The 24,803-nt window shown below is 51.7% G+C and overlaps 2 protein-coding genes across 2 annotated transcripts; both read left to right on the plus strand.

The window, feature by feature from the left end:
- The first annotated feature begins 681 nt into the window (after positions 1-681).
- CSF3R (colony stimulating factor 3 receptor) lies at positions 682-13,478 on the plus strand. Its single transcript, XM_055586373.1, has 16 exons — positions 682-724; positions 2,449-2,649; positions 4,955-5,251; positions 6,409-6,532; positions 6,686-6,873; positions 7,661-7,830; positions 7,948-8,101; positions 8,194-8,273; positions 8,660-8,873; positions 9,985-10,173; positions 10,543-10,644; positions 11,225-11,371; positions 11,484-11,624; positions 11,864-11,957; positions 12,205-12,283; positions 12,711-13,478. Exons 2-16 carry the CDS (start codon positions 2,586-2,588, stop codon positions 13,188-13,190), a joined length of 2,523 nt encoding a protein of 840 aa, XP_055442348.1. The 5' UTR covers positions 682-724; positions 2,449-2,585; the 3' UTR covers positions 13,191-13,478.
- A 2,124-nt stretch (positions 13,479-15,602) lies between these two features.
- Positions 15,603-21,372, plus strand: MRPS15 (mitochondrial ribosomal protein S15). The gene is made up of 8 exons (XM_055586372.1): positions 15,603-15,854; positions 16,110-16,154; positions 17,087-17,162; positions 17,954-18,002; positions 18,479-18,563; positions 19,492-19,550; positions 20,788-20,979; positions 21,220-21,372. Exons 1-8 carry the CDS (start codon positions 15,719-15,721, stop codon positions 21,355-21,357), a joined length of 780 nt encoding a protein of 259 aa, XP_055442347.1. The 5' UTR covers positions 15,603-15,718; the 3' UTR covers positions 21,358-21,372.
- The last annotated feature ends 3,431 nt before the right edge of the window (positions 21,373-24,803 follow it).

The raw sequence follows: 24,803 nt of genomic DNA on the forward strand, positions 1-24,803 counted from the left end.
ACCTCAGTCTGTCTCTCTGTGATCTCTCTCCAGCGTTTCGGTTTGTGCACCCCACTTTCCTACTTTTTCCACCTGTCTTTCTCTGTCTGAACCACATCTAGGAAGTCCTCTCCCTTTGTTTTGTCCCAGCCCCCTCCTCTCCCCAACCCTCTTCCCAAGGAAAGAATCTTCACGTGAAGGGGAGACAGGGGCGTGAACTGGAGAAGGGGGAGGCGAGAAGGCTGTGTGATGGGATGGAAAGGAGAGGAAAGCAGAAAGGTGGTGGGGAGCAGGGGTTCGTGATGCAGTGACCCCAGGGGACAACATAACGGGCTAGGACTCCAGAGTCCAGTGAGTGAGCAGGGATGGCTGGAAGCAAAGGGGGAGACTGGGGGGCCAAGGAGCAGGGAACCCAGAAACGGGGCTTTGAAACATGAAATGTGACACAGACAAAAGCAAGGTGGTGGTCCTAGGAGGCAGAGACCACACAGTTGGTGAGCAGGGGAGAGAGGTACTAAACCGTGCTGATTCCATGAGGTGGTATTCTGCCTTATGGTGCATGAAAATAACATGGTCATGGAGTGCTTCCTCTATGCAAGCTCCGTGCTAAGTGCCTTTAGCACAGACCATCTCACTTCATCCTCAACCCGACCTGGAGATGCCAGAGCTATTGTTATCCTTCCTTCACAGATGGGGTAACCGAGGCTCAGAAAGGTGGAATAATCTGCCCAAGGTCGCCAAGCTGGTAAGTGGTGGACCTGGGGTTCAGACCAGGTGGTCTGACTCAAAGCTGGGCCCCCAGAAAGTGACGCCATGCTCCACCTGGTCCCAGATCCCACTCGGCTGGAGTGGGGAACATCCAAGGCTGCCATGGGTGGACCAGGGACTGATGCCAAATGTGCCAACCCCTGGCAACCCAGGGAGAAGATGCCTGGGCCCTTGGGATTTGGGGTTGGGTTGCCCACTGGGAGCCAGTGGAGAGGGATAAAGTGGTACCTCACTGGGCAGGAGGGCTAGGATATGATCAAAAATACATAGGAACGGGCACTAGTGTCCCGAAATCTGAGCCAAGGAGACGAAATCTTCCCCAACATGTGTGTGTTGGTGGATAGTCAAACTGGATGCTGGAGGAACAAGGGTGCCAACCGCTAACTGGTAGACTGGGGTCCTCTGAACAATTGTGCGCGTTTCTCACTGCACAAAGCTGCCCAGAAAGTAGAGGCTGAAATCCAGCCTGTTCTCTAGTTGCCAGGTCCTTGTGTGGAGCTGCATTTGTCCAGAGGAAGGGATGCTTTTTTCCTGATTTGCAAAAAGATGACTTAGGGGCTAGCATTCACCTGGTATCCTGATCCTGCAACGTATAATAAGGAGGCACCAGGGATTTAAGTAAGACCCCTGCAGGCAGAAACAGCTTTGGGTATCTGCAGTTCTTATTCACTCCTCTGTCTTGGAGCGAAAGAAGCTTAACCTTTTCTGAGCACCAGGGATCGGTTGGGACACCACCTACACGTATGTGTTCATGTATGTACATGCAAAAGCTGGTCAACGATTCCCACTGATCTGCCACCCAGACGTCAGTTAGTGCTGGAGGACCAGGTGTCTGGCCCCAAGACCCCAATGGGAGCAGAGTGGAAAGGCTGGAAGCCACGCCAGCAATAGAAACCTTTGCTTACTTCCTGAGACTAATGTACTAATGCTCCCTCCATCTGGGCACTGTCACCATGACCACAGGATATCTGGTCCCAGAAGGCCTCCAGAGGTCTGTGCCCAGAATTGGGGTATCCTCTCAACCCACCCTTCCCTTTAGCCATTGCTGGGGAAGCCAGCTTTTCAAGGTGCAACCTGTCCCCAGCTGTTCCGTGGAGTTGTCCCTTTCTGCCAGGCAGTGAGCGTCTCTGACTCTTTGAGCATGGCTCACCTTGGGGGACCTGCCCGGTACTCAGACATGTGCAATGTGACACGTGCCAGGGAGTTAACACCCCAAGGAACAGCCCTTGACCAACAAGGGGCAGAAACTGGTGGACAATGTTCCCATACTGTCTGCCAGCCAAGTTCTGAGGCATGTTCAGCATGGCTCCTTGCAAGATTCCAGCAGGATTGAGCCCCAGCTGTCCTCAGTTTGATGATGCACCCTTGTGTTGGCTTTCCTTCTTACCCGTTTCATTCTCCCCACTCCCTTACTCTGTTCCTGGAGTCTTCCCCCAAATAAACTACCTGCAGGCAAGCCTTCATCTCAGGCTTTGCTTTCAGCAGGCTGGGAGACTGGCTAAAACAGAAGGGAACGGGAAGAATGCTGGTCCCCGTGGCTCCCTTCCCTGCTCTCTCCTTAAAGGCACATATAATAATAACAGTCATTTAAGAGTCATTTCCTATGCGCCAGGTACTGTGCGATGCCCTTGACTTGCTTCATTTTGGGTCTTCCTCCCCAAACCCTATGCAGCATAGGTTTTTGTTACCTTCATTTTGCAGAGCAACCAGGCTCAGAGAGGTCAAGTAACCTGGTTGAAGCCACACTGTAGCAGAGCAAAGACTAAGCTCAGCCCTGACTCCAAAGCCCATGACCTTCACCACCCCCTCTGCCTCCAGGTGAGGACCAAGCCAGCACAATGGTGGGGCTGGGAGCCTGGAGCCTGGTGGGAGCTGCTCTGATCATCCTGCTGCTCCCCAGAAGTGAGTGTGGTCAGGGATGAGGGTGCCATGGGTGGGGGGATCACAGGGAGAGATGCTGGGGGTGGAGGAGGGAGTCATTTCCCTGCGTTGTCACAGTGCTCCTGGGGTTCCCAGAGAATCCCCAAAGAATCGACTGGGCCACAGATGCAGGGTAGCTGGGCTCCCACGCACAGACCTCTGCCGGCAAACCACCACCTCTGAGGAAAAGTGAGAGGACCTCGGCTAGGCAGCCTGGGGAAGGTGCACAAGACCCGGGTCTTGTCTGCGAATCTCTACCAGGTTGTCAGAAGAAACCTCTGAGTCCTGTGCAGCCTTCATGGGCAGTAGAGGGATCAGGGTGGAAGCCGTGAGAAGGCAGCTTTAATCCTGAAGCAAAGAATCTCCAGGACTTCCCTGGCTTCCCTGGCGGAGTCCCTAGTGGTTAGGACTCTGTACTCGCACTGCAGGGGGCACGGTTCAATTCCTGGTCATGGAACTAAGATCCTACATGCCACATGGTGCTGCCAAAAAAATAACAATAATTTTTTTTAAAAATATGAATCCCAGGCAGAGCTCTCCAGACTATGGAGACTATCTTGAGAGGTGCGGAGCCTCCCATCTCTGGGGGTATGCAAGCCAAGGCCCAGCAGAGGTCAGCAAACTTTGATGTAATTTTCAGCTTTGCAGGCCACATACAGTCTCTGTGGCATGTTCTTGCTTATCTGTTGTTTGGTTTGGTTTTTCACCCTCTAGAAATATAAAAAATGTTCTCAGCTGGCAAGCCATACAAAAACAGATCATCCTAGCCCTGTGGTAGAGGACTTGGTATTACGTGGAGTTTTGAAGTAAACAGTTGGCAAGAGTCCTTCTGGTCTGAAATTCTGAGTCTGTGATGTGATGGGAGCCCTATAAACTTGCTCTGTGACACTAAACAAATTGCTCCTCCTCTTGGGGCTTCCGCATCCCCATCAGCAAAATGCAGAACAGCTGGGAGAGGAGAGAAGGCATTGTGGGCAAGGTCCGGTGCTTGTTCTTATTCCACACATATTCACCAAGGGCCTGCTCGGCACTAGGCTCTGGGAATGCAGGGATTCTGGCCTCGCAGAACCTATGTTCTAGCTGGGGGTACAGAGTAGCAAATAATCACGTGACTCTCTAATTACGAAAGATATGAGCTTTGGGAAAGTTCAGGGGGCCTAGCATGGTCTGATTGGTCATAACCTGGTCTGGTTCCTTGCAAGATGCCTGAATGTCATCCAGGTGAAAGAGGGGTGGCAGAAAGGAAAAGGAGCACCTCTGAAAGGATCAACAGGTACGAAGATCAGGAGACTGGATGGAGCGTGGCCTTTCCAGAGAATAGCATGTAGGCTAGAGGGACTGGAGCTGAGAGACAATGGTCTGCGCTGGAACCAGGAGGGCTAGGCAGGGGCCAGGCCACAAGGGTTGTGAGAAGGATCTAAGTCTTGGGCTGTGAGAAGGATCTGAGTCTTTAACCTAATCATAGCAGCAAATACTTATGTGCCAGGCACTGTTCTGAGTGCCTTACGCATATTCTCACATCTAATCCTCCCAATATCACTAAGTTAAGGACTTTTTTATCTTCATGTCACAGATGAGAAAACCAGGGCACAGAAAGTCTAGGTAACATCAAGGTCACAAAATTACTAAGCAGACGGAGGAGCCTGGTAGGCTGCGGTCCATGGGGTCACTAAGAGTCAGACACGACTGATTAGCAGCAGCAGCAGCAGAACCAGGTTCTAATCCTAGGCAGTCTAGTTCCAACATCCACACTCTCATCCATCACAGCGTACTGCCTTTCAGAATAACATGCCATTGAAGTGCTGTGGTCATGATGGGGTAACAATCAGATATGAATTCTGGAAAGATTGCTGTGGCTGCGGGCTTCTTATCATTCTAACCATTGTTTCGCCATTGTTGGGGAGGGACTGGTCTCCATCTGGTGGCGTGCCGGTGTTGGCTTGCAAGCACTGATTGTGTACCTCTCTTTCCAAGTTCACACTCAGTGATGTCAGCCTGGTAGCTTGAAATCAGCCACGGTGGGAATATTTACACCAGGGAAAGCAGCCCAGGCTACAAGCCAGGAGCCGTTTCCCTCTGTATAGCAGGTTGATAAACATTTACCCCCACCCCACTATCTCCATCTCAACTCAAGAGCCTCTCCCAATCTCTGCACACATCCTTGCCATTCCAGCACCTGCCCCCCCCGAATCTTGGAGGGAAAAGCAAGAAGGTAAAGGTACCGAGTCTAGGAGGCCAGCTCTGCCGGACAGAGGAGTCACTTACGGCCCGTTCTCTTCCACCCCAGGCCTGGAGCAGTGTGGGCATATCCTCCTCTCAGCCCCCATCATCCGCCTGGGAGATCAAGTCACGGCCTCCTGCATCATCACCCGGAACTGCAGCCACCTGGGCACCGAGTGGCGGGTTGTATGGAAACTGGAACCGGAGCTTCATCCCAGGGAGAGGCAGCAGCACCTGCCGAACGGGACCCTGCAGTCCACCATCACCTTGCGCCACCTCAACCACTCTCGGGTCCTTCTCTCCTGCTGCCTGCACTGGGGCAACAGCCTGCAGATCCTGGACCAGGCTGAGCTACAGGCGGGCTGTGAGTCCCTGCGGCCATCCCCCCACTCTGCCTCCAATGCCCTCCTGCCAATACTAATAAGAGCTATTCTTTCTTGAGTTCTTGCTCAATAAGTACTTTATAAGCATGATATCACATTTTCCCTACCAGTGGGTAGTATTACATAGCCCCATTTCACAGATGAGGAAACTGAGGCTCAGGGAAGCTAAGTGGCATGCTGTGTGTGTGTTAGTTGCTCAGTTGTGTCCAACTCTTTGCGACTCTATGAGCTGTAGTCTGCTCTGTCCATGGGATTTTCCAGGCAAGACTACTGGAATGGGTTGCCATTTCCTTCTCCAGGGGATCTTCCTGACCCAGAGATAGAGCCCGTGTCTCTTATGTCTCCTGCATTGGCAGGTGGGTTCCTTACCATTAGCAAAGTTGCATGCTAGAGGTCACAAATTAATAAGGATGGAATAAAGCTTTTTATTAAGCAGTGTGGCTCAAAAACAAGTAACCACTACTCCATATGGCTGCCGAGTAAGCCCAACTCCCCAGCCACAAGAAGGTGTCTCCAGGGAGGACATTCTCAACAAGGTGGGCATGCTCCCAGATTCTACCCCTACCCCAGTCTCAGCCTTCTGCTCAAACTGAGAAGGATGGATTTGTGCTGAGCCAATGCATAATGAAAAACAGAGACCAAGGTTCTTGTTTAAGAATCAATAATAGTGAAAGTTAAGATTTACAGAGCACTCATATATGCCAGGCATTGCTCTGAGCACTGTATACCTAGTAAGTCACTCAGCCCTCACAGTAACCCTAGGTGGTAGGTATATTACCATTACCCCCATTTTACAGATGAGGAAACTGAGGCACAGAGCCATTAGGTGACTTCAAGATCACACCACTAATGAGTGGCAGAATCAGGATGAAAACCCAGACACTACACTGTTACTGTCAAAAAGGGCAGAGTTAAGAAGGTTGGAGGCTCTGTTTACTTGTCCATGTACATGTGGATAACTTAGCTCATCCCAGAGCTGCCCTTCTGGGATCACTCTGCATGGAGACAAAGGCATGGCAGGTGGGTTGGCAACCCACTTACCATGGAGACCCAGGGCAAGGAAATGCCCAACTGGTCCCAGTGGGAGCTTTCTGAGTGGTCTTACCTGAAGCCCTCACTCTCTCCACCCTACCCACAGACCCTCCCACTGCACCCCACAACCTATCCTGCATCATGAACCTCACAACCAACAGCCTCATCTGCCAGTGGGAGCCAGGCCCCGACACCCACCTGTCCACCAGCTTCACCCTGAAGAGCTTCAAGTGAGTAAGGGTCCTTATGCCAGCCCATTGCTTTGGGTTCTGGGACAGACCACGGGTAGGACTGTTGGGGTGGAGAGCCAAGGCAGAGATAGGGAGGAGGAGGGAGCTTGGCTTTCTGCCCCCACTTTACATCCAAGCCTGGCCCATTGGCAGGAGCCAGGACAAATGCCAGAAGCAGAAGGATTCCATCCCTGACTGCGTGCCGGAAGTTGGGCAGAGCCACTGCTCCATCCCCCGCAAACACCTGCAGCTGTACCAGAACATGAGCATCTGGGTGCAGGCCAGGAACGCGCTGGGGACTAGCGTTTCCCCGAAGCTCTGCCTTGCTCCCATGGACGTTGGTGGGTGACGCTGGGTGTAGGGGAGGAAAGAGGTCCCCACCATGAGCAGACTCAGAGAGGCACAGGGAGGGAAACACAGACCCAGCGACAGACAATAAGATGCTGAAAGACCTGGAGGAAGAGAAGGGAGAAAAACAATGTGGGATTCAATTGAAGACAGAGCTTTGGAGACACAGACAGGGATGTGGAAGAAACACAGGCAAGGAGACACACTCATTCATTCTTTCAGCAAATTTCCTGAAGCGCCCACTCTGCGCTAGGCACTGTTCTAGGGGCTGGGAATACAGCAGTAAACAACACAGCAAAAATCGTGCCCCCGAAATTTTGCCCACTTACATTCTGGTGGGCAAAGAATAATAAAATGTCAGGTAATGGTATGTGTGATGAGGAAATTAAGCAGGGGATGGGGTAGGGACAGCTGGGGAGAAGGCGGTCAGGGAAGGCCTCACTGAGAAGACGACATTTGAGAAGATCCTTGGAGGAAATGAGGGAGCAAGACACTGTATATTCGGAAGGTAAGTGCTCCAGACCGAGGGAACAACCAGTGCAAAGGCCCTGGGGCAAGAATAGGAAACAGAGAGAGAAACAGGCTCATAGACAGAGACAGACCTGCAGAAACAGGACAACACAGAGATGAAGAGACACAGAGAGAGACGGGAAGATATAGAGGTCCCACGAATGGAGACCCAGAGAAGAAATGGACCCACAGACAGGAAGACAGGGGAAGCCAGGACAGAGCCCTGGAGGATGAAGCAGAGGAAGTGTCCGATAACCCCTCTCCTTGCAGTGAAACTGGAGCCCCCCACACTGTGGGCCCTGGAGCCCAGCCCTGCGGTGGCCCCGCCCCAGCCAGGCTGCCTGAGGCTGCGCTGGGAGACCTGGAAGCCAAGTCTGTACATAGAACAGAAGTGTGAGCTGCGCCACCAGCCTCGGCTGGGAGAAGCCGGCTGGGACCTGGTGAGGCAGAGGGCAACCTGAGGGGGCTGGGGTGGGGGTGGCTGAGGGGAGGGTAAGCTGAGCTGGCCCCGAAGGGCACAGAGGTCCAGGCTGACAGCCATGCCTGTCTTCCACCAGGTGAGCGCCCTGCCCGCCAGGACCTCCCAGTATGAACTCTGCGGGCTCCTCCCATCCACAGCCTACACCCTACAAATGCGCTGTACCCGCTGGCGCCTGCCCGGCCACTGGAGCGAATGGAGCCCCAGCCTGGAGCTGACCACTGCACAACGGGGTGAGCAGGCGGTGAGGGGCTGGGAGCAGCCATCAGGATCCAGGCTGGCCTCCGGGGCCCTCCCTGACCCTCCCCTCCTGCCCCCTCCACAGCCCCCATCGTCAGACTGGACACGTGGTGGCGGCAGAGGCAGCTGGACCCCCAGACGGTGGCCGTGCAGCTGTTCTGGAAGGTAACCCCCTCTGAAGGCCATCCCTCCACCTCTTCAGATTCAAACAGACCGCTGCAAGCTGGGGCTCAGGACTCCAGCAGGCCTAGCAGGCTTGGATGTGTACGTGATCTGCACACACCTAGGAAGTTGGGCCGTGCCCTTCTGCAGAGACTACAATGCAGGACTCACCTTGTTAGGTGCCTGCTGCTCACACTGAGTTACTTTATCCTTTCCTCTCTTCTAGGACCTAGCACAGGGGAGAAGGGAGGGAGGGAGGGAGGGAAGAGGACTGACTCCCAGTCTGGGTGGCTCAGTTCCAGGGACACGGACACTCCATCTAGAAGCTCTCCCACACTCAAGATGAGCTGCGCATCCCCTTATCTTTTTCCTCCTATGCCCACTAACAGCCAATAGCCCTGGAAGAAGACAGCGGGCAGATCCAAGGTTACCTGGTTTCCCGGAGACCCTCAGGCCAGGCTGGGGCAGAGCCAACCCTCTGTGACACCACGGAGCTGAACTGTACCTTCCAACTGCCTTCAGAAGCCCGGGAGGTGGTCCTTAAGGCCTATAACACAGCTGGGACCTCGCATCCCACCCCCGTGGTTTTCTTGGAAAGCAGAGGTAAAGGGGCCCACAGCTAGTAGAGTATGGTGGTTAAGCAAGTAAATTCAGAGGCTAGACTGCCTGGATTCAAATCTAATCCTGTTACTTGTTAGCAGTGAGATCTGGGCAAGTTACTTACCCTCCCTGGCCTCAGTTTACTCATCTCGCAAATGGGAATGATACAGTGTCTAACTCAAAGCATTGCTGTGAAGATTACATGAGTTTAGATATGTGCCTACACAAAGTAACTGTTCCATATGTGTTAGCGACTATTATTATCACTAGCCAGAACCAAGTTAAGCTGGTGGCAGTGCCTACCCACACACACACACACACACACACACACACACACACATACACACACACACACAGAGTCTATTCTGCCAAGGAAATGGGAGATAAAGTTCTAATGTTTTCCAGCTAAAACATAGTCCCTAGGACTTCCCTGGCAGTCCATTGGCTAAGACTCCACACTCCCAATGCAGGGAGCCCAGGTTTGATCCCTGGTCGAGGAACTAGATCCCACATGCCAGAACTAAAGATCCTGCAAGCTGCAACAAAGATCAAAGAGCCCCTATGCTTTAACCATGACCTAGCACAGACAAATAAATAAATATATTAAAAAAATAGTCCCTGAGTTAACTGTTCATTCTCAGGGGATCAGTCACTCTCACCCCCAGATGCCCCTGAACACGGGTCTTCATGAAGTGAGATTAACAACAAGAGCTAGTATTCCCATTTCCCAGCCATGTGACCCTAGACCAGTCCCTTAACCTCTCTGTCTCCATTTTCTTATTGCTAAGTTGGGGACAGTAGTAGTGCCCCCAGTGGGACTGTCAGCAGACTCAGTGAATTAATACACACAGAGAACCACACAGGGTGAGCTTTCATCATTAATTACCACAGCAGGCCTGTTTCATGTACCATCTCACTTACTCTGCACCATGACCCTCCACGGTAACAACTTTATTATCATCATTTCCACCTTACATATGAGGAATCTGAGGCTCAGATATTGTCTTACCCAAGGTCACCCAGCTTGTAAGTTGCAAAGGCCAGACTTGAACCCAGGTTTCTAGCTCTAGGGCCTTTCTTTTCATCTTCACATCATCTCCTACTCTATCTCCAGGCCCACCCCTGGGCAGACTCCACACCACCGCTCGAGACCCTCATAGCCTCTGGGTGGGCTGGGAGCCCCCCAGTCCTCAACCTCAGGGCTATGTGATTGAGTGGGGCCTCAGTCCCCCCAGCCCCAACGGCAGTCCTATGACCTGGAGGATGGAGCATAATGGAAGCATTGCAGGGACCTTGCTGCAGGGTGAGACAGGCCTGGGGGCTGGGCAGATGGGCAGGGCTGGGGAGCAGGGGGAGCATTTTATCTGCCTGAACCACGCTAAAGATGTATATTACCCTGTTCCTGCGCCATTCTCATCGCATGTCCTCCGAATCTGGAAGTTCTTCCTGCAATCTAACTGGAGCCTCTCTTTCTAGCCCTGACTCTGCCACCTTTCTAGCTCTCTCTCTCCCACTTGTTGTCCCTTACCCCCAGCAAATGGTCTAAAGAAGAGACTGCAGAGGCCAGACCTGAAGAACGAGGCTCAGGTTATCCCTGAAGTCTAAGGTTAGCCCCCAGCCATCATCAGAGGCTTGCCCCTAACCAGAGTACCCCCCCATTTTCTCTCTACAGAGAACATCAGGCCCTTTCAGCTCTACGAGATCACGGTGACCCCCCTTTACCAGGACACCAAGGGACCCTCCCAGCATATCTATGCCTACTCCCAAGAGATGGGTTCGTTAGCCACTAAGTCTTTTTTTCAGAATCCCCTCCTCTCTCTCAAGGCCTGTCTAGGCCCCCCAAAATCTGGAATTAGGAGAGAACTTTTTCTCCGCCCCGCCCCCCCACCTCTGGCCCAGAAAACGGTCTCTCTCAATCCTAAGATCACCCCTGGCTTACACTAGACCCCTGCAGCTGGAAAGAACTCAGGTGGTGGGTTAATGGAAACTGGGAAGTAAGCTCAGCAGAATTCAAGGAGCAATTCTGGCAAAAACTGGTCAGGTGTCACACGAGTGGCAGAAATCAAATAGTGAGCCAGACAAAACCAGGCCTGGCAGAAATCAGGAAGCAAGGCTTTGGAGTCAAAGAAAAGTAGGTTCAAATCCCAGCTCAGCCACTTATTAGCAGTCAGTGGGATTCAGTGAAAGTTCTTGGGAAAATGAGGCTTGCATATGAGTCCCCCTGAACTTTCTTACACCACCCACCCCAACAAAGTGTCCCAGTTCTTGGGTCTGGGGAGCCACAAGAAGTCCAACTAGGCTCCCTCATCCCCACCCCACTCCCCATCAGCCCCTGCATCTCTCTCTTCCGGCAGCCCCCTCCCATGGCCCAGAGTTGCATCTCAGGCACATTGGCAAGACGTGGGCCCAGCTGGAGTGGGTGCCCGAGGCCCCTGAGCTGGGGAAGAGCCCCCTTACCCACTACACCATCTTCTGGACCAACACTCAGGACCAGTCCTTCTGTGAGTCTATCCTCAGCGACCCACAGCCCCAGAAGGCCTGGGAGGGGGTGCTCAGAGGCCTTGGGGAGGTTCAGCAGCCAGGCTCAGGCTCACGAGTCTCCTCTACTCCCAGCCACTGTCCTGAATGCCTCCACCCACAGCTTTGTCCTCCGTGGCCTGGAGCCTTCTAGCTTGTACCATGTCCAACTCATGGCCACCAGCCAGGCGTGGGCTGCCAACAGCACAAGCCTCACCCTGATGACCTTGACTCTAGGTAAGGGGAGAATGGGGCCTGGTCAGGCAAAGCTGCTGGGAGGGGGCCTAACCCAAAAGACTGCCACTGTGAAACTAGATAAGCCTTGCCCGGGTCCTCTGAGGGGGGATACCCAGCACTACCCTTGAGCCCAGTCTGAGGGTGGCGGCCCAGCCCTGCCCTTGGAGCCCAGTCTGAGGGTGGAGGCTCAGTCTCACATGCACGCACTCTTACCTCTCCTGGCTTTCCCCTCACTGCAGAGGAGTCTGAGCTGCACATCCTCCTGGGCCTGTTTGGCCTCCTGGTCTTGCTCATCTGCCTCTGTGGGGCTGCCCAGTTCTGCTGCAGACCCAGGTGAGTCCTTCTGAGAGACCTGACACCCAGGTAACCCTGCCGAAGGGAACTGAAGGCCCAGGTGAGCAAGGCTGGCTCCTCTCAGACTTGCCAGGCCACAGGGTTCAGGTCTGGGAGTCAGGGCCCCCCTCCTTCTCCTCTCTGCATGAAGGGGTCATCCCTTCTGCTCCTGGGAGTAGGTGGGAGAAATGCTGGAAGGACGGGATGGCATGCTGACCCAGCCTTCACCTGCCCTCTTCTCCAGCAGGAAGTATTCCCTCTGGCCGAATGTCCCAGACCCATCCCGCAGCAGCCTGGGTTCCTGGGTGCCAACCATCACGGCAGAGGTGAGAACACTGGAGGGAGAGGGAAATGGGTCTGAGGGTTAGGCTCCTACCCCAAGCTCAAAGTGAAGGGAAACTCCCCCAAGAATGAGTACTCAGGCCTTCCTATCACTTCACCTCTTTATAGAGCAAAGCAAGCCTGAGTGTGAATCCCAGCTCCACCCATTTCGAAGCCTCAGTCACCTCATTGTGAAATGGGACAAATCACACACAGAAGCACTGGGGAGATTTACTGGGCTAAGTCTGAACAGCACATAGCACGCGTCCGGCACATATGAGGTGCTTTGCATCCTCTGAGTAACCCTTTGCGTCCCAGCAAGGAACAGCAGGAATGCCCCCCCCCACCACCACCACCCCAGTGCAGGAAGGGACAGTGGCTGGAACAGACATCTGAAATGAACCAGGCCCTCACCACACATCTTTATGTCAGGATATCTTTCAGCTGCCCAGCCTTCGGGACCCCGGCATGCCACCCATCACCAAGATCACGGTGCTGGAGGAGGAAGAGAAGAAGCCAGGGCCCTGGGAGTCCAATGACAGCTCAGGGACCGGTAGCCTCTCCACCCTCGTCCAGGCCTATGTGCTCCAGGGGGACCCAAGAGTACCTTCCACTCAGCCTCAGCCCCAGTCTGGCAACAGCGACCAGGTGCTTTACGTGCAGGTGCTAGGCAGCCCCACAGGCCCAGGGCCTGGGCACTACCTCCGCTGCGACTCAACTCAGCCCCTCTTGGAGGGCCTCACCCCCAGTCCCAAGTCCTACGAGAACCTCTGGTTCCAGACCAGCTCCCCGGGGACCCCAGAGCCCCTAGTCCCACATCCGGAGGACGACAGTATCTTTGAGCCTCTGCTTGACTTCCCTCTACTACAAGGACTCCGGGTCAGTGGGGCGGAGGGTCTTGGGGGCTTCTAGGGCTTCCTGGGACCCCCCACCTGGGCCTGCTCCTTGATAAGCCTGGGCTATCCAGAGAAAAGAATGCTAGTAAGCCCATCACTAAAAAACCACTCAGCCCCAGGAAAAGCAGAAAGGCTCCCAGCCTCCCCCTGTCTTTGACCCTCAGCATTCCTCCCCATCTTCCCAATCTCCATGGACTGGGTCTCCTACTTCAAAGGCCAGACAAAGCTTGGTCCACCCTGTTTACTAGCCTTTGTTTCGTATAATCGGTACTTGATTCCTATAATTTCAGTCTCTTAAAGTGGTTTATAGTCTGATTTGGTTTGGCTTGATTTTGAGCAACTCTTGAGTGTGCCTGAATCTCTATTCTTTTTCTTTTCAGAGCCCGAGCGATCGTAGGGGTGGGGTGCTCCTCAGAATAGTTCATTTATTTATTCTTTCTTTAATTCCTTCATTCAACTAGCACCTAGGCGCTGTGCTGGCAGCAGGGTTCCAAAAGGACTAGGCTTAGTCCATCCTCAAAGAGTTCCCATTCTAGTGATGGGGACCTGAAAAATGACCATCAGGGCACAGTGGCCATGGTTACCAAGGGAGTCACAGGTAACTGGGGCCGTGGCAAACAGACCTCGGAAACAAGTAACCCCTGTAAAATAAATATAATTAAAAACAAAATCTCCCACCAGCCTATAAAACCCGTCCACAAGGGTAGACAAGGAAGAAAAAAAATTTTTAATTGGGCGAGAATTAAACCAGAATGTCATGGGCAAGCAGCTCAAGAGTTTGCAAAGACGAAAAGAAATCTTAACACTTTTACACAGTGAAGCGGACACAACTCACTGCATACATTTTCTCAAGATAATCAATAACTAGTTCTCAAGCAAGAGGACTTGACAGCACTATTTGTCACACAAGGGTCATCCTAAATTCAGCTGGGAAATGGGGTAGCCAACCTGGGTTTGCTAACTGTCTTTATTCAAAGGAAAAATAAATTTCTCATATCTTTATAAGAGGAGGGAGGTTTGCAACTTGAAGCTGGAGACCAGCTCCTGCTCTTCCACAGAAACTGGGAGACAAGGGCTCTATCTTTCTTCATGATTACATTTCAAACAGACCACTCCCAGGTCCCTGAGAAAGATATCCCGGAGTGGTAAAACTGGCAAGAGGCCTATTTAGCTTTTAAAAAGATTTACACACATCTCAAAAGGGCAGAAAAAGAATTCAGTTACATGTATTCTAAAGTAAATGCTTTAAGAAAAGCAAAGAGAAAAAAAAAAAAAGAAAAGCAAAGAGGAGGAGTCTTTCTCTATTTTGTACTGGGAGAAATTAAGGTATATTTTTCCTACTTTTAATTGGCATTTGTCCATGCCTGCATGCTCAGTGGATCAGTCATGTCCGACTCTTTGCAACCCCATGGACTGTAGCCCACCAGGCTCCTCTGTCCATGGGCTTCTCCAGGCAAGACTACTTTCCTCCTCCAGGGGATCTGTCCTCCTGCAACTCCAGCAGGCAGATTCTTTACCACTTAGCCACCTGTGAAGCTGGCATTTGTCCTTATACCCCTCATTTCACAAATATCAAAACTAATATTTCTTGAATACTTACTATAGTCCTGGTGCTTTGCACACAACTGTCTCAGTTAACCCTCTAACAACCTAAAATAAAGATACTGTTATTACCACCCCCATTATCATGGAGTAAGTACACTGGAGCCCAGAAAGGTTGAGTGACTTGCCCACAGTGACACAGCCAGCAAACAGCTGAGCTAGGATTCCAGCTGTCCAAAATCACCGACCTCAGTCACCACGCTGCAATGCTGCCCGAGAAGAGGCTGAAACCCAGCAGTTCTTAGGGGCCCCATCCTGCACTCTCCGGGGAGAGGGAGAGAGGGGATGGAAATACTAGGTCGGGGGAAGAAGACCACTGACAGGCCCACGGGAAGCCCCTAGGATAACTCGTCAGGAAACTGGAGTGGGATTAAGGGCCGGATGCATGATCAAGAAAAGGTGGCATTAGAGTTGATACAGCACCGCACGCCACTAACAGGGCCAGGCAACCAAGCCCCTCCAGTCTCGCGCTGCTGCAGCTGCTGCTGCTAAGTCGCTTCAGTTGTGTCCGACTCTGTGCGACCCCATAGACGGCAGCCCACCAGGCTCCCCCGTCCCTGGGATTCTCTAGGCAAGAACACTGGAGTGGGTTGCCATTTCCTTCTCCAATGCATGAAAGTGAAAAGTGAAAGTGAAGTCGCTCAGTCCTGTCCGACTCTTAGCAACCCCATGGACTGCAGCCTACCAGGCTCCTCCGTCCATGGGATTTTCCAGGCAAGAGTACTGGAGCGCTATAGCTAACCAGACCTCTCCATTTGACCGAACTCCGCGTCATCACGGAAGCCTACCTGTCAATCCATCATCTCGGTCCTCATCTGCTCCGGTCTCGCAACTGCACTCGATTGGTCGAGCCGGAGCCAACATGGCGGCGCCCGTGTAACCCAGTCCGTAGCGCGAAGACGACGCGGCCGTGCGCGGGTCCATTGAGGGTCAGAAGTCACCATGCTGAGGGCGGCGTGGAGGGCGCTGAGTTCGATTCGAACCCAGGCAGTGACACAGCCCCCGGTCCTCGGGCTGCCGGGCGGAGGGTGCGCCAAGCTTCTCTCCGTCCAGCGGGACCTTCCCTCAAGTCCTGGAGGTGAGCTGAGAAGCCGGACAGCGAGAGTAGAGAAATAGGATTTGGAGGATATAGAGGATATGAGGGGAAAGAGGCTACTGGGGGACGGTGTAGCGGCAGGAGAAAAAGTGGTGGGTGGGAAGAAGTGAGGTGAGGTGGGAGAGACATGGGGTATCCCGGTGCCGAAGAAATGCGGCGGCCATAGACCAGAATCACGGCTGGACTGTTGAAGGAGACGGACCTAAGCACCCCCCCTTTTTTTTTTTTTTTGCGTAGGTCTAATCCTCCAGGCTGCCCGCGGATATGCCACCCAGAAACCAGGTAGGAACTGGATGCGACTTGAGGCGGAAGAGAGATTCAATTGCCTGGAAGGCTTGAGGTGGCTACTTAGAGCCACCCAGAGGCAGGCGTAGAGGGGTGATTGTGCAGAGGTCCTGCGAAGAAGCCCACATTCACCTTGCAACAAAGTCGTAGGCCTGGATCCTGCATGAAGGGCAGGGGGAGGGGAGGATGGGAACAGGGGCTTTTAGAGTGGGCGTGAGTGGAAATGAACCATTGAGAGGCAGGGGCCTTACACTACCGAGGCTTACCTAAAATACAGCGCTTTGTGTCCGCCCTTCCCAGGTGGAGAGCCTGGTTTCCCATCCCCAGGCAGTCTGCATAGCTGTTCAGATTTCTCTTACTAGATCTTAATATTATTTGCTTAATATTATTAGTGTAATGGCAGAGCAGGGTCAGAGTGGAGAGGACAAGTTGATCTCTGCCTTGTCTCTCCCTCACCTGCAAGCACACACCAAGGCTGAGGCTTTCTTGTGATCTCTATCTGGTGTTTACCTTTCAGATATCTCCTTAAGTAAACCCCTTATTTCATTCATGCAGTCAGCCAGCGAGTATTTGTAGAGTGCCTGTTCTGTGCTGAGCCACAGGACCAGACTGGAGGGGATTCAAAGGGAGTCGAACTCAGTCTGTCCACAGGAGGACCCATCCTAGCGGGACATCTGATAACTGTAGAGCCAGACAGGTGTGTGAGAGGCACAGGCACAGTACAGGGTCTTGGGAAAGGCTCTCTACTCCCAGCATGAAATATCAAGGCAGATGCCCACAGGATTTGCAGAGGAGAAACTGAACCCGGAGATACCAGTGCCTTGCTTGAGACCCTGGGTGTCTCTGACAGAGGTGATGGGAAGAGCCAGGTCTGGGAGGACGGGCAGTGAGAGCTGACTCTGGGTGTTTTCCATCCTTGTGCTTGACAGTCCAGCAAAGCCAAGAAGATGACCCGCCCCCTTCCATGCTGCTGAAGGACTACCAGAATGTCCCTGGAATTGAGAAGTAAGCAGGACGAAATCTCCTTGATGAGGCAGAGAGCCCTGGGCGGATTGGCAAGGAGAGGGCTTCGAGGGAGATACCTGCTGGATCTGAAGCTTGACTGTGAAACAGGGCAGAGAAGCCCAGGCATGATGAGAGTGAGTGGGCAGGCGAGCCAGATGGAGCATACCTGCCTGCTGTTTTTATGCTCTGGGTAAAGACCCTCTGCCATTAGATACCAAGGAGGCACCATGCCTCACAGGTCTTTGTAGAAATCTTGCATCTCTCAATCCTGTGAGGGAAGACATGGTGTCCCCATTTTGTAGAGTATCAGACTCCCCAATGTCATACAGCTTCTAAGGGGAATCAGGGCTGAGAGACATCAAAACCAGGCCCCTGTGTGCAGCCCCTGTCCTGTGCAGTGGGAGCTGGGCAGTCCGTCCAGTCCCTCCCACAGTGCAGTGTGACAGGAGAAAGAAACAGTGACTGTAGAATTGACGTGTCTCAAGACAGACTGAGCCATATCCCAGCTAAAATGGAAATCCTCTTTTGCCCTCCCTGCAATGAACCTGGAACACTCAAGCTGACAGCCCCAGTTTCCTGTTACCACATCATTGCATTTTCTCAGCCTAGCAGATCAGATCCATGCGGACTTTTAATTCCTGAGAAATGGCACCCCACTTCCAGAGAGGCTCCTGTTGTAAAAGAAATTTTTAACCATTCTTGCTTTTCAAACTCAAATGAAAACAGCATTGCTTCCCCTTCCCCCTTTCCCTCCACACCCGTCTCTCATTGCTGTGGTTTTTTTCCCACAGGGTTGATGATGTTGTGAAAAGACTCATATCTTTGGAAATGGCCAACAAGGTGAGTGGCCTCTGCCAAGCTTTGACCTCTCTCTGTCCTCCTCTGGAGACTCCCTCCTACCCTGCTAGCAGCCCCCAGCCCATGCTTCTCAAGTCAGAGTGCTTATCGCACTGTCATGCTGTATCCACTTGTCAGTATCCCAGACTGAGCATCTCCAGGGCAAGGACTAAGGGTACGGCTTGTTCCTCGTTGTACCCTTAGCACCTGACAAACAGTAGGTACTCGATAAAAATCTGATGCCCGCATGAGTGAGCAACGTTCATCCAACATTCTTTGTCAGTGGCATTGGCCTTCGGCTCACCTAGATGTGAGCAGCCATGCAATTGGCCAGAGGCCATACCCTGATGAGCTGAGTGAAGTCAGTCCCTGAGCCTTGTGACCTGGTCGCTATGACTGCAGCCCTGTACTTGGAGGCATGAGGGCCAGTTCTTAGGGGGTGGCAGACCTCTCAGATTCTCTCTCTCTATCTTCAACAGAAGGAAATGCTAAAAATCAAGAAAGAGCAGCTGATGAGCAAGGTCGTGGAAAACCCAAAGGACACCAGCTCCCTGGAGGCTCGAAGTTGGTCGGGAGGGCCCTTGGGGAGTCAGGGTGCAGGATAGTCCTCTAGCTGGTACTTGATTCAGGTCCCTCATCTGCAAATACACTGGTATTAGATGTGGCTTAATAAAGGGGGAGACAGGAAGGACCAAGGAAAACTGGACTCTGTTTTCTGAGCTCCGTGATGTAGTCATATCTCTATATGAGCTCAGGTGACATTCCTAAGGAGCTTGTTCCTCTCTGTGCTCTGCGGCTAAGGTGATGTGAAAGGGCGCGTGGTCAGGGCCAATGTCCCCGCCGCACTCTCTGCAGTGCTCCCAGGACTCAGTGTACTGCATACAGGAAGGGCCTTCTGTAGTGACAACCTCTCCTTGGGGCCATCTTCTGCTTTTGCCTTTGTCCCTATCTCTGCAACACAGGCTTGAGCCAAACAAGAGGATACCTGAAGGAAGGATGTTCTGAGGCTTTAAGATGAATGGGAGCTGATAATTCTGAAAACTCATTAGTGAAAACACAGAGATAAGGATGGCAGTGGGGGAAAGAGGCAAGGAGGAGACCCTTGACAGTTTGGGGATCTTCAGTTATTGCCTTAGCAAGGACCTCTGGGGCTGTATTGAATCTGTAACCATGAGAGCAGGCATTCCTGACTAAGTCCTGAATTTAATAGGAATGCTCTAAAGTTTTACCATTAAGAATGCTGATTTGGGTGTTTGGGGTTTGGCAATGAGACCTTCATAAGATTAAGGAACTTCCTTTCCTCAGGCTTTGCATTCTAAAGGCAAGATATTCCAGACTTTTGAGCTCTTAAAATTCAGACTGCTCTGGGAATGGTGGAGAGCTGTACAAGAGCTTTGGTGATTGTTATTCCTTGAGGTCTTAGAACATAACCGAGGTCTGGCCCTTCCTTCCTCTGTGCCTGTCTCTCATCCTCTGTGGTTTGTGGTTTCAGTTGTTGCCTTGACTGTCAAGATCCGCAGTTATGAAGAACACATGCAGAAACATCGAAAGGTAACCCTTGGGCCTCACTCAGAGCTAAACGTCAGCAGCTGTGGGGAGAGGAGCCTGAGCACTGAGGGGCTCCGGGTCCGGAGATGCAGCTTGAGCAGCCAGGTGGCCAGAGCAGCAGAGCACCCGCCCCTCAGCTGCAGTGGGAAACACACTTCCCTCCCGCCTCCGGGGGAGACAAGGGAGGCTTACAGGGCAGGCTGAGGGTCGTTAATGGTCAAGAAGAGCACAAACTTCAGAGCAAGGGCACAGGGTGTGGCACACAGGGGCGCTCAGTAGTTGCTGAGTGTATGAGTGGGGTCAGATTGGCCTGGGTTCAAAACTCAGCTCTACCACTGCCACTTGACTAGCTGTGGGTCTCTGGGGAAGTTACCTGTCCAAGCCTCAGTTCCCCTGTCTGTCAAATGGGGACCGAATTAGTACCTGCTGAGAGGATTGCAAGGACTGTATGAATATAATGGCAGCCAACCTGAGGCCTTATTTATAGGCCTCATACTAAATGCTGTATGTGCACCAGTTCATTTAACCCTCATAACTCTTCTTGGTAGCCCGTAGTATGGAAGAATAATCTAGGCGGGGCATGATTAAGTTACCCCTGCAGGCACACCACTAGGAAATGCTGTGCTGGGACTTGAAACTTGGTGGTCTTGCTCCAGACCCACATTCCTAACCGGTCTGCCAGATCTCAGCACAGTGTCGGACGCAGAGCTGCTGTAATGAAGCAATTGCTGGTATTTTTAATAAACACACAGTTGTTAACACAAACTGGTCTGGCTCCACCCCTGGCACCTCTCTTCCCTGAAGCTAGTTGAGCTGTTCCATGAGCTCAGAGTTGGAGGATGGACACCAGCCCAACTGAGGAAGCAGTGTTTGGCTGTGGGCAGGGGTCTTCCTTGGCTTTCCCTCCTCCCACCCCAGCTGACAGTGTGCTGAGCTGTGGAGAGGCTGAGTGGGTGGGTGGAGGGGAAAGAGCATGAGATGTGGAGTCTGACCACCAGACTTGGATTCCAGACTGACGGTCCTGACCCAGCACAGTTCTGAAACCTTTAATGAATCAGTTAACATCTTTGAGCCTTTATTTTCCCATCTGTAAAATGGGAGTGACACTGCCTAGCTCAGAGTTGCGCTGATATTTGCCTAAGATTGTTTCAGTGCCATGGTAAAATGATCATGCTTTGTTTCTGTGAAGTGGCACCCACTTATTTACATAATACTCAAAGTAGTACCAATTCTCATACAGGACAAAGCCCACAAGCGCTATCTGCTGATGAGCATTGACAAGAGGCAAAAGATGCTCAAAAACCTCCGCAAGACCAACTATCCTGTCTTTGAGAAGACATGTAAGGAGCTGGGGATTGAGTACACCTTTCCCCCTGCGTACCACCGGAAAATCCACCGACGCTTGGCAACTAAGAAGGCTCTGTGCATTCGGGTACGATTCAGAACTGCTGCTTTGGTTGGTCCCACTGTGGTGGCGAGAGCAGAGGGAGGGGTCGTCTGAGTCTGAGCAAGGCGTGGAGCTGGGCCTGAGGCCTTGTGGTTCCCAGGTCACCAAGTCCATGGAGAAAGGCTGGGGTGACCATCTGAGGGAGTCATTCCCCACCCCAGCTGCTTCGAGTCTGCAGTTTTGCATAGTATTACAAAGGCTTATCCCATCCCCTCTTATCCCCAGGTTTTCCAAGAGGTTCAAAAGCTGAAGAAGCAAAAAAGAGCCTTAAAAACTGCAGCTGCAGCAGCCCAGAAACAAGGCCAGAGGAACCCAGAGAGCCCTTCTGAAGCCAGACCAGAGGCAATCAAAGAAACCCAATAAATGTTGACAAAGTCATGTCTTGCTGCCTTGAAGAATAACAGTAGAGAAGGTGGGGCTCCTTGTGGCCTGGGACAAGGAGAAATTCACTCGTTCATGCAGCTCTGGGATTCTGGGGTGTCAGAGGCAGAGTCTCTGCCCCCAGGCACCACGGGACACATTCTCATCACACACCTCACACACACTCAGGTAAACAACCCCCTGTCATCCAGGGGCTGTTCAGTGGAGGCGAGACCGAGCACACGGTGGCACAGAGGAAGCAAGGCTGCCTGGCCATGGGGTGAGGAGGCCAGTGTCGAACCGCCTCTAACAGTTGCCTGAAGGATGAGGGGCAGTTCACCAGGCGGGAGTGGGGAGGGAGGGCGTCCCAGGCAGGAGGGATTGCAAGTGCAAAGAGCAGCAGAACTGGACACACAGCCTGACAGGTAGGCTCCAGCCGGGCTCTGTGAGGCTTCATGTGCTGGCTGGGAAGGAGTGACGATAACAGTCTGTTTCCACTAGATCAACAGCCGCAGTGTAGAGCCGGACAGGACGAGGAGAGATCAGAGCGATTAATTGCGGGGAGGCAGGGGTGTTGGTGTTCAGACTGAGAATCTGATAAAAGTCTGTCCCTAAAACTGCACAGGTACAAAACATTGCTTATCAATTCTGGGGCATTATGGACAACTCACCACAAAGCACACTCGTTTACACCAATTCAAGTGCCTAGGCCTTGAAGCCTGAGTGTGCTTAGTATGTTTGAAAAACCCAAAGAAGACAGTGTGACTAAAGCTGAGCCAGCAAAGAGAAGAGTAGGAAGAGATGAGGTCAGAGGAGTTAGCAGAAACCAGATAATACAGAGCTTTGCAGGGGTATTAGTCTGTTCAGGCTGCTATTTTAAAGCACCATAAACTGAGTGGCGTAACAGATCTATTTTCTGTTCTGGAGGCCAGCAATTCCAATACCCAGGTGCAGGCTGATTTGGTTTCTGATGAGGAATCTCTTCCAGGCTTGTAGATGGCCACATCCTGACTATGTCCTCACATGTGGAGGGAGGCAGGAAAGTGGGGAGAGAGAGAAGGAGAAGAGATTGCTTTTGCCCTTCTCAGTTCAGTTACTGAGTCGTGTCCGACGCTGCAACCCTGTGGACTGCAGCACGTCAGGCCTCCCTGTCCATCACCAACTCCTGGAGTCCACTCAGACTCGTGTCCATTGAGTCAGTGATGTCATCCAACCATCTCACCCTCTGTCATCCCCTTCTCCTGCCTTCAATCTCTCCCAGCATCAGGGTCTTTTCAAATGACTCACTTCTTTGCATCAGGAAGCTAAAGTATTGGAGTTTCAGCTTCAGCATCAGTCCTTCCAATGAATATTTAGGACTGATTTCCTTTAGGATGGACTGGTTGGGTCTCCTTTCAGTCCAAGGGATTCTCAAGAGTCTTCTCCAACACAGTTCAAAAGCATAAATTCTTCGGTGCTCAGCTTTCTTTATAGTCCAACTCACATCCATACATGAGTACTGGAAAAACCATAGCCTTGACTAGACGGACTTTTGTTGGCAAAGTAATGTCTCTGCTTTTTAATATGCTGTCCAGGTTGGTCATAACTTTTCTTCCAAGGAGAAGAAAAGTTATTCTTCTAATAAGGGCACTAATCCCCTCATGAGGGCTCTACCCTCATGACCTCACATGACCACCTAAAGACCCCATCTCCAAATACCATCACATTGAGGGGTAGGGTTAGGGTTTCAACCTTTGAATTTGGGAAGAACAAATATTCAGTCCATAACACTGGGGGAAAGACTAGATTTCATGCTGAGCGAGAAAGGAAGCCAGAAAGAAAGGAAGGTGCGTTATAGTGATGTCCAAAGAGCAGCTGGAGACCAGAGCCAGGTTTGGGAGTTACCTTTAAGGTGACTGAAGCCATGGGTGTGAGTGAAATTGTTCAGGGAGGGAATGTGAGTGAAGAAAACAGGACCATGTCCAGATGGGAAGGATGATTTCTGAGGGCATATCCTGAGTCAGGAGGAGCAGCTGAGGCGAAGGGGAAGGTGACATGAGGGTGGAACAGAGGGCCTGGGGTCCTGAGGACTCAGAATTGAGATGAAAGGGTCAGATACCACCTCCAGGAACAGGAGGGAATGCCTGTTAAGGGACAGGACGCGAGTAGACACAGCTACTTTGGAGATGCTATGCTGGAGAAGAAGGCAAGAAAAGGAACACATTCACAGATTCATGGAACAGGTTCTACAGGAAAGGCATTGTTTTAAATGTTGCATTAGTTACATTAACTCATATAATTTTTAAAGCCACCTTTACCAAACTTCCCCCCTGCCAACCCCACTGCCATATTGGCATAACTATCCTCATTTTACCATAAGAGAATTGAGACTCAGGCAATTTGTCCAAATTCACACAGCTAGTAAGAGGCAGGCAAGAATTCAAGCCCACATCTGTCTTGACTCCAAAGCCCATGTTCTGTTCATGATATCACACTGTCTAGGGGGAAGAGTGGTCTGAGAAGCTCTGGGAGGAAACTACACTGAAACAAACTCAAATGCTTTTAGCAACCAGGCAGATAGCATAATGCATGAAGGCCAAGAGTAAGATAATGATGCCAAGCCGCTCATTACAGTCCCATCCTAGTTATAGTCCCTTTTAAGACAGTGCGCAGACCAGCCAAGATCAAATCAAAGCCCTGGGCTGCTAGCTTTCAATCACTGTATAGTAGCCGCTGAGATGTCGGTTAAGCACCAAAAATTCTTCATGATGAAGCAGTTTCAGTGGAGTGGAGAGAGCTGAATCCAATGGCAATGAAGTGGGTGATGATGATAGGGGAAATTGAGGTTACAAGAGTAGACTATTCTCATAAAACCTCGGCTTTGAAAGGAAGGAAAGTGGACTCCAGAAGGTGTGGGAAAGACTTGAGCTTATATGTTAAGGGAAGACTTTGCAGTGGTGGATGTAGTTATCAGTAAGAGGAGGTGATGCTCCAAAGAGAAGATGACGCTAAAGAGTTTGAGTTCAACTGGATTGTGAAGTATTAAGGGAGTGCAGAAGAGGTCTCTGGAAAGGCAGTTAGAGCCAGAGCAGACAGGCTTGAATGCATCACAAAGGCATTTCACTTGTGATCTGCCAAAGAGTAGAAAGCCACCAAAGGGATGTCATGCCGAAAGCCTGACAGGTGTCTTCTGAAATTTAGCCTAGCAGCCAGGCCCGTGGAAGTGAGAAAAAGAGCAGCTAATACGGAGAAACACGGTAATGCAGACGAAAAGAAAGAAATGTGAGAAAGATTTTGGTGGGAAAAGCAGAATTGGTGAATGATAATAAGACCCAGGGGGAGGGACCTGGAAAACAAGGCTCAGGTTTCAAGTCTGAGTGGCTGGAGGGGAAGATGATTAGTAGGTTTTAGAAGCACTGAAATTTACAGAAATGGTTGCTTATCAAAGTAAAAATGTAAAAACAGCAGAT

This window comes from Bubalus kerabau, chromosome 6 (genome assembly GCF_029407905.1).
Source record: "Bubalus kerabau isolate K-KA32 ecotype Philippines breed swamp buffalo chromosome 6, PCC_UOA_SB_1v2, whole genome shotgun sequence".
Classification (NCBI taxonomy): domain Eukaryota; kingdom Metazoa; phylum Chordata; class Mammalia; order Artiodactyla; family Bovidae; genus Bubalus; species Bubalus kerabau.

What these genes read in the sequence shown, in the direction of transcription:
- MRPS15 (XM_055586372.1), top strand. Translation starts at nt 15,719, where the DNA reads ATGCTGAGGGCGGCGTGGAGGGCGCTGAGTTCGATTCGAACCCAGGCA. An exon ending in CCTTCCCTCAAGTCCTGGAG is followed by an intron (nt 15,855 to 16,109) that starts GTGAGCTGAGAA and finishes TTTTTTGCGTAG; the next exon opens with GTCTAATCCTCCAGGCTGCC. An exon ending in ACATGCAGAAACATCGAAAG is followed by an intron (nt 19,551 to 20,787) that starts GTAACCCTTGGG and finishes ATTCTCATACAG; the next exon opens with GACAAAGCCCACAAGCGCTA.
- CSF3R (XM_055586373.1), top strand. Translation starts at nt 2,586, where the DNA reads ATGGTGGGGCTGGGAGCCTGGAGCCTGGTGGGAGCTGCTCTGATCATC. An exon ending in GGCTGAGCTACAGGCGGGCT is followed by an intron (nt 5,252 to 6,408) that starts GTGAGTCCCTGC and finishes CCCTACCCACAG; the next exon opens with ACCCTCCCACTGCACCCCAC. An exon ending in CCTGATGACCTTGACTCTAG is followed by an intron (nt 11,625 to 11,863) that starts GTAAGGGGAGAA and finishes CCCTCACTGCAG; the next exon opens with AGGAGTCTGAGCTGCACATC.